Source organism: Perca fluviatilis, chromosome 16 (genome assembly GCF_010015445.1).
Source record: "Perca fluviatilis chromosome 16, GENO_Pfluv_1.0, whole genome shotgun sequence".
Classification (NCBI taxonomy): Eukaryota; Metazoa; Chordata; class Actinopteri; order Perciformes; family Percidae; genus Perca; species Perca fluviatilis.
This window is the reverse complement of record NC_053127.1, coordinates 36449329-36461715: the sequence shown is the minus strand read 5'-3', so window position 1 is coordinate 36461715 and position 12387 is coordinate 36449329. Positions and strand designations below refer to the sequence as shown.

The window sequence follows — 12387 nt, the reverse complement described above, 5'->3', positions numbered from 1 at the left end:
AAAGGGTGATTTTTGCATCAGTGTATGTGTAGTATCTGACTTGTCTTGGACTGTGAATACATGGTATTACGTTTCAATTAATTGCATTTTCAAAAATCTCTCATTCTCTATTGTGATTTTGAACTTCTGTCAAACAATGTTTTATTTCAAAATAAAAAGAATTAGTGCTGTCAGGGTACGTGTATTCATCCTGAAACCGTTTCGGTACAGAATTGGTAATGGCGTTTTTCCATTACATGGTTCCTGCTCGACTCGCCTCGACTCTGCTCGCCTTTTTTGGTTTTCCATTACGAAAAAAAGTCCCTGGTACCTGCTAACAGGTATGTTTTTTAGTATCACATCCATCAAGGTTCCCAGTGAGCTGAGGCGATACCAAAAGGTGACGTGAAAACCTGCAGACTCCTGATTGGTCGGAGAGAATCGTCACTAATCACTGCGTCATCATTGCTAGAGATAGACGGGGGGGGTGTCCTGAACAAACCCGCCATTTTTAAATAGTTTAGCCAGCGGTGTATTTCTTTTTGCTGCCTCCAGCTTCTTTTGAAACAAAATTTTTCTTGCCAAGAGTAAAAAACAACACACCTTCGACGTTCTGTGTGCGTGTTGCGTTAGGTCACGGCAGTTTCCTGCGGCATCGCTATGACGACCAGCCACACTCGCCTCAGGCATGAGGCCGTACTAAATCTGCAATGGAAAATGGAGGACGGGGCAGCGCGGTCGAGCTAAGTAAAATAGAACTGGTACTAGCAGTGGGTAAGCGCCATAAGTGACATTGGTTCCTTGCGCCCTGTGACCCAAACACGTCAAAAAAGTCTATTTATGTCGACTCACTTGAACGCGTGGAACAGAAATTCTGGAGCGCGAGTTTTACCCGGGAAGGTTTTAGCATCACTTGTTGTCTTTCAGCTGTAGCATTGCGAGTCAAGCTCAATGGACAACCATTTTTTTGAAACTGTATGCCAACATTGTTAAGCTCAAGTTATGTCTGTCTGTAAAAACACTTCAAACCTTTCATTCACGACGCATCAACCGAATGTGTCGATTAGCTGAACGTGTTCAGGCGGCCTCTCACTGCAGATTCAGACGGTAAGAACTAATATTGCTGCGAATATGTGACCACAATCAGAGAAATGCTAATTAAAGCAGATGGCCAAAGTTCTTGAGGGCATTTTATTCAGTTCATTGTGCTGTCTGCCCTGTATACGAGTGCAAGCTGCAGCCTAGTTTAGGAATTATCAACAGGTCAGCGTCTCATGATGGAGCATTAACTCATTAACAAGGCCCTGGACCCCCACTGACATTGACTCAACCCCCCAATTAATCACCCTGCACTTTTGCATGCTTTGAATCACAAAAATATAAAAAACACAAATTTCTCAGCTTGTCACCTTTTTCACCCTGCAAACTGTGCAGCATCTCTTACAAATTGTTTTCAGTGTGGACTGCTTGTAAACCGCGCTATCCTTTTGTGTCAATGTAATTGTTCTGTAACTAGATAGAAATGACTAGTGTCTTCTCCGAACTTTGAAACTTTTTCCTCACAACACAGGTGCTTAGCAACAAGAACACTCTGACACTGAAAGCAGTAAAGCCGGAGGATGCTGGGAAGTATGTGTGTCGGGCCGTAGTCCCCAGAGTGGGTGCTGGGGAGAAGGAAATGTCGCTCACTGTGAATGGTAAGAACAATCATGCACTGAATGGGAATGGCACTTTGTCTACACAGCACTTGGTCCCGTCTAAAGTAATGCACAGATTATACAGAGATGTTTGAGGTGCTGAGGAGGAAGAATCTAGCCACACTAATAAATCAATAAACTCTGCATTGTGCTGACATCAATTTAAATCTTTGTGTAGGGTTCATTACAATCTCAAACTTAAAGTGTCTATTTGTAACTTTCAGTTTGTGTTGATTCTAGCGGCCGCTTTGGACAAAAGTGGTAGTGTTTTTACCACACCTGCTGTTGTAAAGGTCTTTACGGTGCTGTATTACCCATTATGTATTACTGAGTTAGCGTTACCGTGAGGTCATATAGTCGCGATGAATGTTTTGCTCGGACAGAAAATCCTTTATTTACAATAAGAGAATAAGTTACAGATGCATCGTTGCATTTCCAGTGTTGCGTACAGTAACTTAGTCTAACTTTGGATGTCTTGTGAGCTAAACCAGGTATCACTGTCACTGTGTCACGAGCCAAAGCATTAAGAGATTGTTGTAGCAACCAATATAATAATAATAACTTAGATTAATATAGCGCATTTCATGAAACCCAAGGACACTTTACACAGGTACAGGGGGACAAATGAGAAAAAGAAAATGGTAGGCTAATACAAACACGGACTGAAAAGAAATAAAAACCGGTGAAAGCCCAACCGTCGTCTGTCACTTTCCCTTTTAGCTTTTTGTTGTTCTTCATTTAATTTCCTTCTTTCCTGTGACAGCCCTTCCCCAGTATCAGCCATAACTAATTAGTCTTTGTCTACTTTATGAAAGTTCCTACCTCTGCTGTTCTGATCTGGTCAGTATTTCCTGGGACAATTTTGCACAGAAAAAACACTCACCCACACACAACACATGCTGAGAAATAAAAACAACCGTCTCTGAGCCAAAATTGGAATATCAGCATAACCATTGGAGTTAAGACCATTACAAACCGGGAGTGTGACGAATAAAGAACACCAAAATGTGAAATAATCTGCTGTAAATATTTTGAATCAAAGCTATTAATACCGGCAGCGATGCCAATTTGCGACAGTTTTCAAGAAAAGATTCAGATATTTGCGCTAGCTCATTTCCCATGTCAGTGGGACAGCTTAAGGTCCTGCTGGGAACGCCGCTGGAGCGAGAGAGAGAAAGTGAAAGGAGATAGGGTGTGAGCATTCGAGAGAAAGCGATTGGAGCAGAAAAATATATAGACTGTTGGGAACCTGGCACTATCGTGCTCGGGCCCTAATTACAAATGCTACTAGAAGTTCAAGCAGTGTTTTTCAGACTGAACACAACTTGAGGCTCACATGTGACTTTGGCTTAGTCTTAACAAACTTTCAGAAAAGAAGCTGTTTGTTAGAGGACATATTTGACATTTCCTGTTAGGAACATAGCCAGTGATGGGCCTGGGCGGCACTGGCCCTCCCACATTACTCACTGACCCAGCCAGCCAAGTTTGATCAAAATACATTTTCAAATATTGTAAATGTAAACTTCATTTATGACTTATGTGTGTTTAATTTGTTTTCTGAAAAAAAAACGGAACTGTAGAAACAAGTTGTTGGAAGCCCCTGGAACGTATTTGGTTGCTATGGTTCCGACAAGCAGACTCTCTGGGCTGCTTTTCAGCCGATGTAACCGCTAGGGATGGGGATCGTTAATTAGGGCCCGAGCATGAAAGTGAAAGTGCGAAGGAGCCTATTGTTTTTGGAAGGATTATTTTTCCTTCATCAGAGGACAGAGTCCTTCATCACATTTTTGAGGGGGTTAGAATGCACGAAAACTCAAAAAAATTTGCACACGTGTCACAACTGGTGGAAATGGCAAAGATTCAAAAAAATTACACATCTGTGTATAAGCTGAATCACATAATATAGGCTACGACCATTTCCACTTAAATTTTTTTCCGCAATATCGCGCAATGCGCAAAAACAACTTTTTGGAACTCGTCCTAGGCTGTGCGACCAATCTGCACAAAACCTTGTAGATAGCATCTCCAGATGGACCTGACCAAAAGTTGTACATAGAATTTTGCTACGTTAAAGTATGCGCATTTGACGACCAAACAAATTTTCCTAGCTAGCTCCCACACACATATCTCAGCCAAATTAAATGTTATCAGCAAAGAACTTGGGATCCTTGTTCACCATCCAACTACGATGCTCTGTACCAAATTTGGCAAAGATCGGCCTTAAGGGGGCACTATAAGCAACGTTCATTTGTTTCGGCCAATAACTCAATGCATTTCAATGAGAAATTTGCAATTGCAATATCTCTGCCACAGTAAATGCAATCAATATGAAACTTGTGCTCGTTTGGCATGCCGCTCTGAGGCTCTGTACCAAATTTGGCGAAGATCAGCCATTAGGGGACGCTATAATAAACGTAGACGAGTTTTGGCCCTTTTACTCAATCAATGTTAATGGCATATTTGCAATGGGAATGTACCACAGACCTTGCAGCTCACACTTCTCAATATTTACTGATGTTTACCTCCTACCGAGACGTTTTGGTTTTTGCTTTCGCGTGCTCCCCTGGTGTTATATACAATAAACAAACTTCTTAACCAACTGGACAAAGTTTCTACAACCTTCACAGGGGACAAATCCAACTCTTTTCTCTCACTTTTCAATCCAAAATCAACACCATTCATAGGCGCTGATACCGTGGGTGCTCGAGCACTATGAAAAGAGAACCACATGAAAAAACGCATCAGCTCATCAAAGCAACGAGTTTACTTGAATTCACAGGTTGCTTGTGCATGTGGTACAAAGTCAGAGTATGACTCTAGTGCAATTGAAGATCTCAGGAAGCAAATGGACAAGCTGCAGAGCCAACTTACAGCTCTTATTTCCCAGAAGAGGACAAAATACACACTAAGGCCTGAACCATGTCTGTTAAATGCAAGTCTAGAGCAGGGGTCAGCAACCTTCACCAAAGAGCCATTTGGACCTGTTTCCCACAGTAAAGAAAACACTGGGAGCCACAAAACCCTTTTGACATTTAAAATGAAATAACACTTTTTTTCCTTTATGCTATGCATAAACAAACTATAATGTGTTGCATTTATGAGATCACTTCTCCGTGAACCATCACCTTATCGTGGTGGAGAGGTTTGTGTGTCTCTGTGAACCTGAGGGCTGTGTTGTCTGGAGCTTTGTGCTCCTGGTAGGGTCTCCCAAGGCAAAGTGGTCTCAGGTGAGGGGCCAGACAAAGAATGGTTCAAAAACCCTATGGAAAAACAAGGTAGAGATGGAGTGACCCTGCCCGGAGGAAGCCCGGGGCCCCCGTCTGGAGCCAGGCCCAGATGGCGGGCTCGTCGGCGAGCGCCTGGTGGCCGGGTTTGCCACGGAGCCCGGCCGGGCACAGCCCGAAAAAGCTACGTGGCTCCCATCTCTCCAGCCCATGGGCCCACCACCTGTGGGAGGAACCGCTGGGGTCGGGTGCGCTGTCACATGGGTGGCAGTGAAGGCCAGGGGCCTCGACGGACCAGACCCGGGCAGCAGACGCTGGCTCTGGGGACGTGGAACGTCACCTCTCTGTGGGGGAAGGAGCCGGAACTGGTGCGGGAGGTGGAGCGCTACCGGTTAGATCTGGTCTCGGTTCTGGAACCATACTCCTGGATAGGGGTTGGACTCTTTTCTTCTCCGGAGTTGCCCAGGGTGTGAGGCGCCGGGCGGGTGTGGGGATACTCACAAGCCCCCGGCTGAGCGCCGCTACGTTGGAGTTTACCCCGGTGGACGAGAGGTCGCCTCCCCTACGCCTGCGGGTTGTGGGGGAAAAACTCTGACTGTTGTTTGTGCATATGCACCAAACAGGAGTTCGGAGTATTCGGCCCTTCTTGGAGACCTTGACTGGAGTCCTGCATGGGGCTCCAGTGGGGGACTCCATTGTTCTGCTGGGGGACTTCCACGCGCATGTGGGGGCGTATGGAGACACATGGAGAGGTGTGATTGGTGAGGAACGGCCTCCCTGATCTAAACCAGAGTGGTTGTTTGTTGTTGGACTTCTGTGCTAGTCATGGATTGTCTATAACAAACACCATGTTCGACATAGGGATGCTCATAAGTGTACTTGGTACCAGAGCGACCTAGGCCAAAGGTCAATGATCGATTTTATAATCGTTTCATCTGATCTGAGGCCGTATGTTTTGAACACTCGGGTGAAGAGAGGGCGGAGCTGTCAACTGATCACCATCTGGTGGTGAGTTGGGTCCAGGGGTGGGGAAGACTCTGGACAGACCTGGTAAGCCCAAACGGGTAGTGTGGGTAAATTGGGAACGTCTGGGGAGGCCCCCCCTCCTCAGACTTTCCACTCAAACCTCCGGCCGGAGCGCTTTTCGTCATCCCTGTGGAGGCTGGGGCATTGAACCCGAGTGGACAATGTTCAAAGTTTCCATTGCTGAAGCTGCAGTGAGGAGCTGTGGTCTTAGGGTCTTAGGTGCCTCAAGGGCGGTCGAACACGAACACCGTGGTGGACACCGGTGGTCAGGGAAGCCGTCCGACTGAAGAAGGAGTCTTTCCGGGATATGTTATCCCAGAGGACTCCGGAGGCAGTTGCAGGGTACCGAAGGGGCCCGAACGGCTGCAGCCTCTGCCGTGAAAGAGGCAAAGCAGCGGGTGTGGGAGAAGTTTGGAGAAGACATGGAGAAGGACTTTTGGAGGGGCCGCCCCAAGGTGCTTCTGGAAAACTGTTTGCCACCTCAGGAGGGGAAGCGGGGAACCATCCAAGCTGTGTACAGTAAGGATGGGACACTGTTGACCTCAACTGAGGAGGTAATCGGGCGGTGGAAGGAGCACTTTGAGGAACTCCTGAATCCGACTAATACCCCCTCTATGTTAGAGGCAGTGCTGGAGGATGATGGGGGATCATTGTCAATTTCCCAGGCGGAAGTCACTGATGTAGTCAAACAACTCCACAGTGGCAAAGCCCCGGGGATTGATGAGATCCGTCCAGAAATGCTCAAGGCTCTGGGTGTGGAGGGGCTGTCCTGGTTGACACGCCTCTTCAACATTGCGTGGAAGTCTGGGACAGTGCCAAAGGAGTGGCAGACCCGGGTGGTGGTTCCCCTTTTTAAAAAGGGGGACCAGAGGGTGTGTGCCAATTACAGGGGTATCACACTTCTCAGCCTCCCTGGTAAAGTCTACTCCAAGGTGCTGGAAAGGAGGGTTCGGCCGATAGTCGAACCTCGGGTTGAGGAGGAACAATGCGGATTCCGTCCTGGTGGCGTGGAACAACGGACCAGCTCTTCACTCTACTGCAAGGATCCTAGAGGGGAGCCTGGGAGTATGCCCAACCGGTCTACATGTGTTTTGTGGATCTGGAAAGGGTGTGACCGGGTCCCCGGGAGATACTGTGGGAGGTGCTGCGGGAGTATGGGGTGAGGGGGTCTCTACTCAGGGCCATCATTTTCTTGCTGTGTCCTTCCCCCCAATCTCTATAAAACAAATTTAAAAGCTGTGCCCCGCCCTCCCCTGTTTTCTCCCCCCTTTTCCCGTGAGGTGTGGGTCTCCGCCAGGGCTGCGCTTTGTCACCAATCCTGTTTGTGTAATATTTATGGACAGGATATCAAGGCGTAGTCGGGGTGGGGAGGGGTTGCGGTTCGGTGGGCTGGGGATCTCATCGCTGCTCTTTGCACATGATGTGGTCCTGATGGCATCATCGGCCTGTGACCTTCAGCACTCACTGGATCGGTTCGCAGCCGAGTGTTATGCGGTTGGGATGAGGATCAGCACCTCTAAATCTGAGGCCATGGTTCTCAGCAGGAAACCGATGGAGTGCCTACTCCAGGTAGGGAATGAATCCTTACCCCAAGTGAAGGAGTTCAAGTACCTTGGGGCTTTGTTTGCGAGTGAGGGGACAATGGAGGTTGAGAGTCGGATCGGTAGCCGGGTGCAGTATTACATTCAATTTATCGCACCGTTGTGGCAAAGAGAGCTGAGCCAGAAGGCAAAGCTCTCGATCTACCGGTCGTTTTCGTTCCTACCCTCACCTATGGTCATAAAGGCTGGGTCATGACCGAAAGAACGAGATCCAGGTTACAGGGCCGAAATGGGTTTCCTCAGGAGGGTGGCTGGCGTCTCCCTTAGAGATAGGGTGAAAAGCTCGGTCATCCGTGAAGGGGCTCGAGGTAGAGCCGCTGCTCCTCGTCGAAAAGAGCCAGTTGAGGTGGTTCGGGCATCTGGTAAGGATGCCCCCTGGCCGCCTCCCTAGGGAGGTGTTCCAGGCACGTCCAGCTGGGAGGAGGCCTCGGGGAAGACCCAGGACTAGGTGGAGGGATTATATCTCCAACCTGGCCTGGGAACGCCTCGGTATCCCCCAGTCGGAGCTGGTTAATGTTGCTCAGGAAAGGGAAGTTTGGGGTCCCCTGCTGGAGCTGCTCCCCCCGCGACCCGACACCGGATAAGCGGACGAAGATGGATGGATGGATGGATGGAATTTATGAGATCAATGAACTACTGCAGAGAAAACGAAATTACATTTCTGTATGCAACAAAAACATTTTGAACTCGTTGGGTTGAAGGTTACTTTCAAGTAAAATGCTCAATGTCTATTTTAGTACTTCTTATATTTATGAAAAAACGCCAAACTTAAATTATCCACCGGCAGCAAACCAAAAATGCCGTCCTCTCTCTGTGTGCCGTCATCCTTTTACTGGCGCATGCAGTCAGCTGTTAACCTGAATAATAAAAGGACTATTTCACTGAACAATGAAAAAATATGAATATATGCTAAATAATTGGCAAGTAAAATATTTATCATACTTGGTTAATGTGATTTCTGCTCCTGAACCTCAGCGCACAGCGTCTGCACGTCACCGTCACCTTCATCTTTACGCAGGATCGTAAGCTGTCATCTGTGAGGCGTGCACGATGTTTGCTTTTAATAAAGTTCATGTTGGAGAACACCTGCTCACATACATATCTGGATCCAAAGATTGACAGGACTCCAAGTGCATACTTTTTCATGTTCACATAAACGTCTGGGATAGCATTCCAAGTTTCGAACACAAGTTTGTCCAGTTTGGGGAGGTTTTCAATATAACGCCATTTGTGATTCTGAGCAAGAACGGCCTTCTGACAGGCAACATCTTTAAGGTCTGCTGTCAAGCGTTTAAACTTGGACACCCATATGTCTTTGTCGGCTATGTCGGCCAGTTCCATCTCAAGATCAGGTTGACTCACACCTGCCAATGCAGCCGTATTCAGCAGGGATGGATCGAGGCTTAGGGGAGTGACAGGGAAGGATAATGTGGGTTTTTCCTCTCTGAATTCACAGAATTGTTTCCCAAACGATGTTTGCATTGCGATGATTGCAGAATGTAAATACTCCGAATTTATCATGTGAGCTTCTTTGAACTCTCTCAAATTGGGGAAGTGTGACAGTGTACCTTTCTGTAAATCTCTGGCAAGCACTGTCAACGTGCGCTCAAATGCCAAAACCTCCTCCAACATGTGCAGGGCTGTGCGTCCTTTCCCCTCAAGAGCTGTGTTCAGTGTGTTCAAATGCGCTGTCATGTCTACCATGAAGTGTAACTTTTGCAGCCACTCTGGCTGTTCCAGCTCAGGAAATGTGAGCCCTTTGCTTCCCAGGAAAGTTTTCACTTCTTCCAGACACACGGCAAAGTGTTTCAGCACCTCCCCTCTGGACAGCTACCTGACTTTGTCGTGCAGCAGGAGATCAGAATATGTGCTTTCCAGCTCGTCCAGTAATGAACGGAACTGACGGTGATTTAAACCTTTTGCCATTATTTTATTGACAATCTGAATGACAACATTCATTACTTCTGTGCATTCTGGAGGAAATGTTTGAGCACACAGTGCCTCTTGGTGCAGGATGCAATGCAAGGTCAGCAGCTTTCTGTCCAGCGACTTCTGCAGTAAAGCCACAAAGCCCTTATGCGCTCCTGTCATACTTGGTGCCCCATCAGTAGCCACTGACAGCAGGTGGGTGGTGTTTATTCCTTTGGCCCTTAAACAATTCAAGACAGCCTTACAGATGTCCTCCCCCCATGTTTGGCCTTTTAGCGGTATCAACTCAATAATTTCTTCCTGTGGCCCAGCAGAGTTTACATACCGGCAGAACAGCGCTATTTGTTCAACATCACCTTTGTCTTTAGACTCATCGCAGGCAATTGAGTAGGCCACAGCTGAATTGATGTCTTTAATTTGCTGTCTGGTGATGTCTTCTGCCATTTTTATGGTTCTGTCTTTGACAGTCTTTGCAGAGAGGGGCATATCCCTTATTTTCTGCACAATTTCACTCTTGTTTTTAAAGTCCGTGAATAGATTCTGAAATCTTAATGAAAGATTCTTTTATATATTCGCCATCTGTGAACGGCTTCCCGTGCCTGACTATTTCCTTGAATTTGCAGACTTCATCCACTTCTTGAAGTGAGTTTTGCTCAGATCAACCTTCTGCATCAGTTCCGAAACGGCTTTTTTTCTCTCATCTCCATCTGGATATTTTTGAGCAAAGGCTGCATGTTTATTCTGGAAATGTCTTGCGATATTTGACTTTTTGTTGTTTGCTAGTTTTTCATTACATATTAAGCATACTGGTAAACCAGTCTCGTCAGCAGTGAAAGCATATGAATCTGCCCACGTAGCATTGAACGTTCTGTTTTCTTCAGACACTTTTCTTAGAATTATCCATAGTTGGCTCATAGACATACAGTTGAAACCAGATATTTACATACACTTAAAAAAAAATATTAAATCAGAGTAAACTTTTTCTTTTAAACCTTTTTTTAAATGTTAGAATCGAGCGAGGGAGAATTTTTATGTATTTTTTTTATCACTTTCATCAAAGTCAGAAGTATACATACACTAAGTTTATTGTGTCTTTAAACAAAAAGAAAACCAGATGATTCCATTCTGAGTTTAAGAAGCTTCTGATAGGTTAATTGATTCCATTTGAGTTAATTGGTGGCACACCTGTGGATGCATATAAAGGCACACCTCAAACACAGAGCCTCTTTCTTTGACATCATGGGAAAATCAAGAGAAATCAGGAAAAGAACTGTGGACCTCCACAAGTGTGGCTTATCCTTGGGTGCAATTTCCAGATGCCTGAAGGTCCCACGTTCATCTGTTCAGACAATAATACACAAGTATAAAAAACATGGGAATGTATAAACATCATACCGCTCAGGAAGGAGACGGAGTCCCAGAGAGGAACGTTTTTTGGTGCGTAATGTGCGAATCAATCCCAGGACAACAGCAAAAGACCTGGTGAAGATGCTAGCTGAAACTGGTAAGACAGTGTCATTATCCACAGTAAACGAGTCCTGTACCACCATGAGCTAAAAGGTTACTCAGGGAGAAGAAAGCCATTACTTCAAAACCACCATCAAAAAGCCAGACCACAGTTTGCAACTGCACATGGGGACAAAAATCTTAATTTCTGGAGACATGTCCTGTGGTCTGACGAAACAAAAATTTAACTGTTCGGCCATAATGATAAACGGTATATTTGGAGGAAAAAGGACGAAGCTTTGAAGCCTCAGAACACCATCCAAACTGTGAAGTATGGGGGTGGTAGTATAATGTTGTGGGGCTGCTTTGCTGCAGAAGGGACTGGTGCACTTCACAAAATAGATGGCATCATGAGAAAAGAAAATTTTGTGGATATATTGAAGCAACATCTGAAGACATCAGCAAGGAAGTTACAGCTTGGGCGCAAATGGGTCTTCCAAATTGACAATGACCCCAAGCATACCTCCAAATTAGTTACAAAGTGGCTTAAGGACAACAAAGTCAAGTTATTGGAGTGGCCATCACAAAGCCCTGATCTCAATCCCATAGAACATTTGTGGACGGAACTGAAAAGGCGAGTGCGTGTTATGGGAGCGGTTGTGTGTGTGTGTTGTCTTCCTTGTCCTCTGTGTCTGTCCATGTTGCTGGAGTGGCTGAAAGTAGGTCAAGGGGCGTGGCCAGGTGATCCACCTACCTGCACAGCTGCTGGCTATCCTGCAATCTCTTTCTGCTCAGCTGTTGCTGATTCTCTCATCACTGCTGCAGTATTTAGACCTGGTTGGAACCTGTCTTCGGCGCCAGATCGTTACAGCTACCAAAGTGGTAACTTGGCTCCCAGTGAATCGTGCTCTTAAGTTTTTGCCTCATGTTTTGTCTCTCGTGCTCCGCTCACCTATGTTTGTTTTTGTCCTCTCATCCAGACCTACACCACTCGACCTGTGCCTACGACCGCTGTGCCGCCAGCCGACCAGCAATTGCTAGCTCAGGTCGCCAAGCTAACTGCTGAAGTTGCTAAGTTGTCTGCCTGCCATAATCCTCTCCCTTCTCCTCGGCCTTCCAGCCCTCCTCCCGTCCCCGCGGAGGTGACTACTGTCCGGGAAACCCCTGTAACTTCGCCCGAGCCCTTCACTGGAGAACTAGATAAGTGCCGGGGATTTTTGCTTCAGTGTGGCTTAATATTCCAACAAAGACCGCTGTCTTTCCCTACTGAATCTTCCAAGGTACATTACACGTTAGGGTTGCTGAGAGGGAGAGCATTGGCATGGGCGGAGGCGGTCTGTACCAATCAACATTTAGCGGGATTAACTTTTGCTGCTTTTTCTTCACAGTTGAAAACAGTTTTTGACCATCCTGACCATGCTGGTAATGCCTCTCAGCGGCTGCTAAATCTGAGACAGGGCACGGGCAGTGTGGCAGATTACTCAG

General features: G+C 46.5%; 1 protein-coding gene across 2 annotated transcripts in view; it reads left to right on the top strand.

Annotated features, from left to right (window-relative positions):
- LOC120575647 (kin of IRRE-like protein 3) overlaps positions 1-12387 on the top strand; it is a 363304-nt gene that overhangs the window by 318511 nt on the left and 32406 nt on the right. For both annotated transcript variants that reach the window (XM_039826472.1, XM_039826471.1), the window contains exon 9: positions 1550-1676. In XM_039826472.1, the coding sequence (XP_039682406.1) occupies positions 1550-1676 (127 nt within the window). The remainder of the gene's footprint in view (positions 1-1549; positions 1677-12387) is intronic.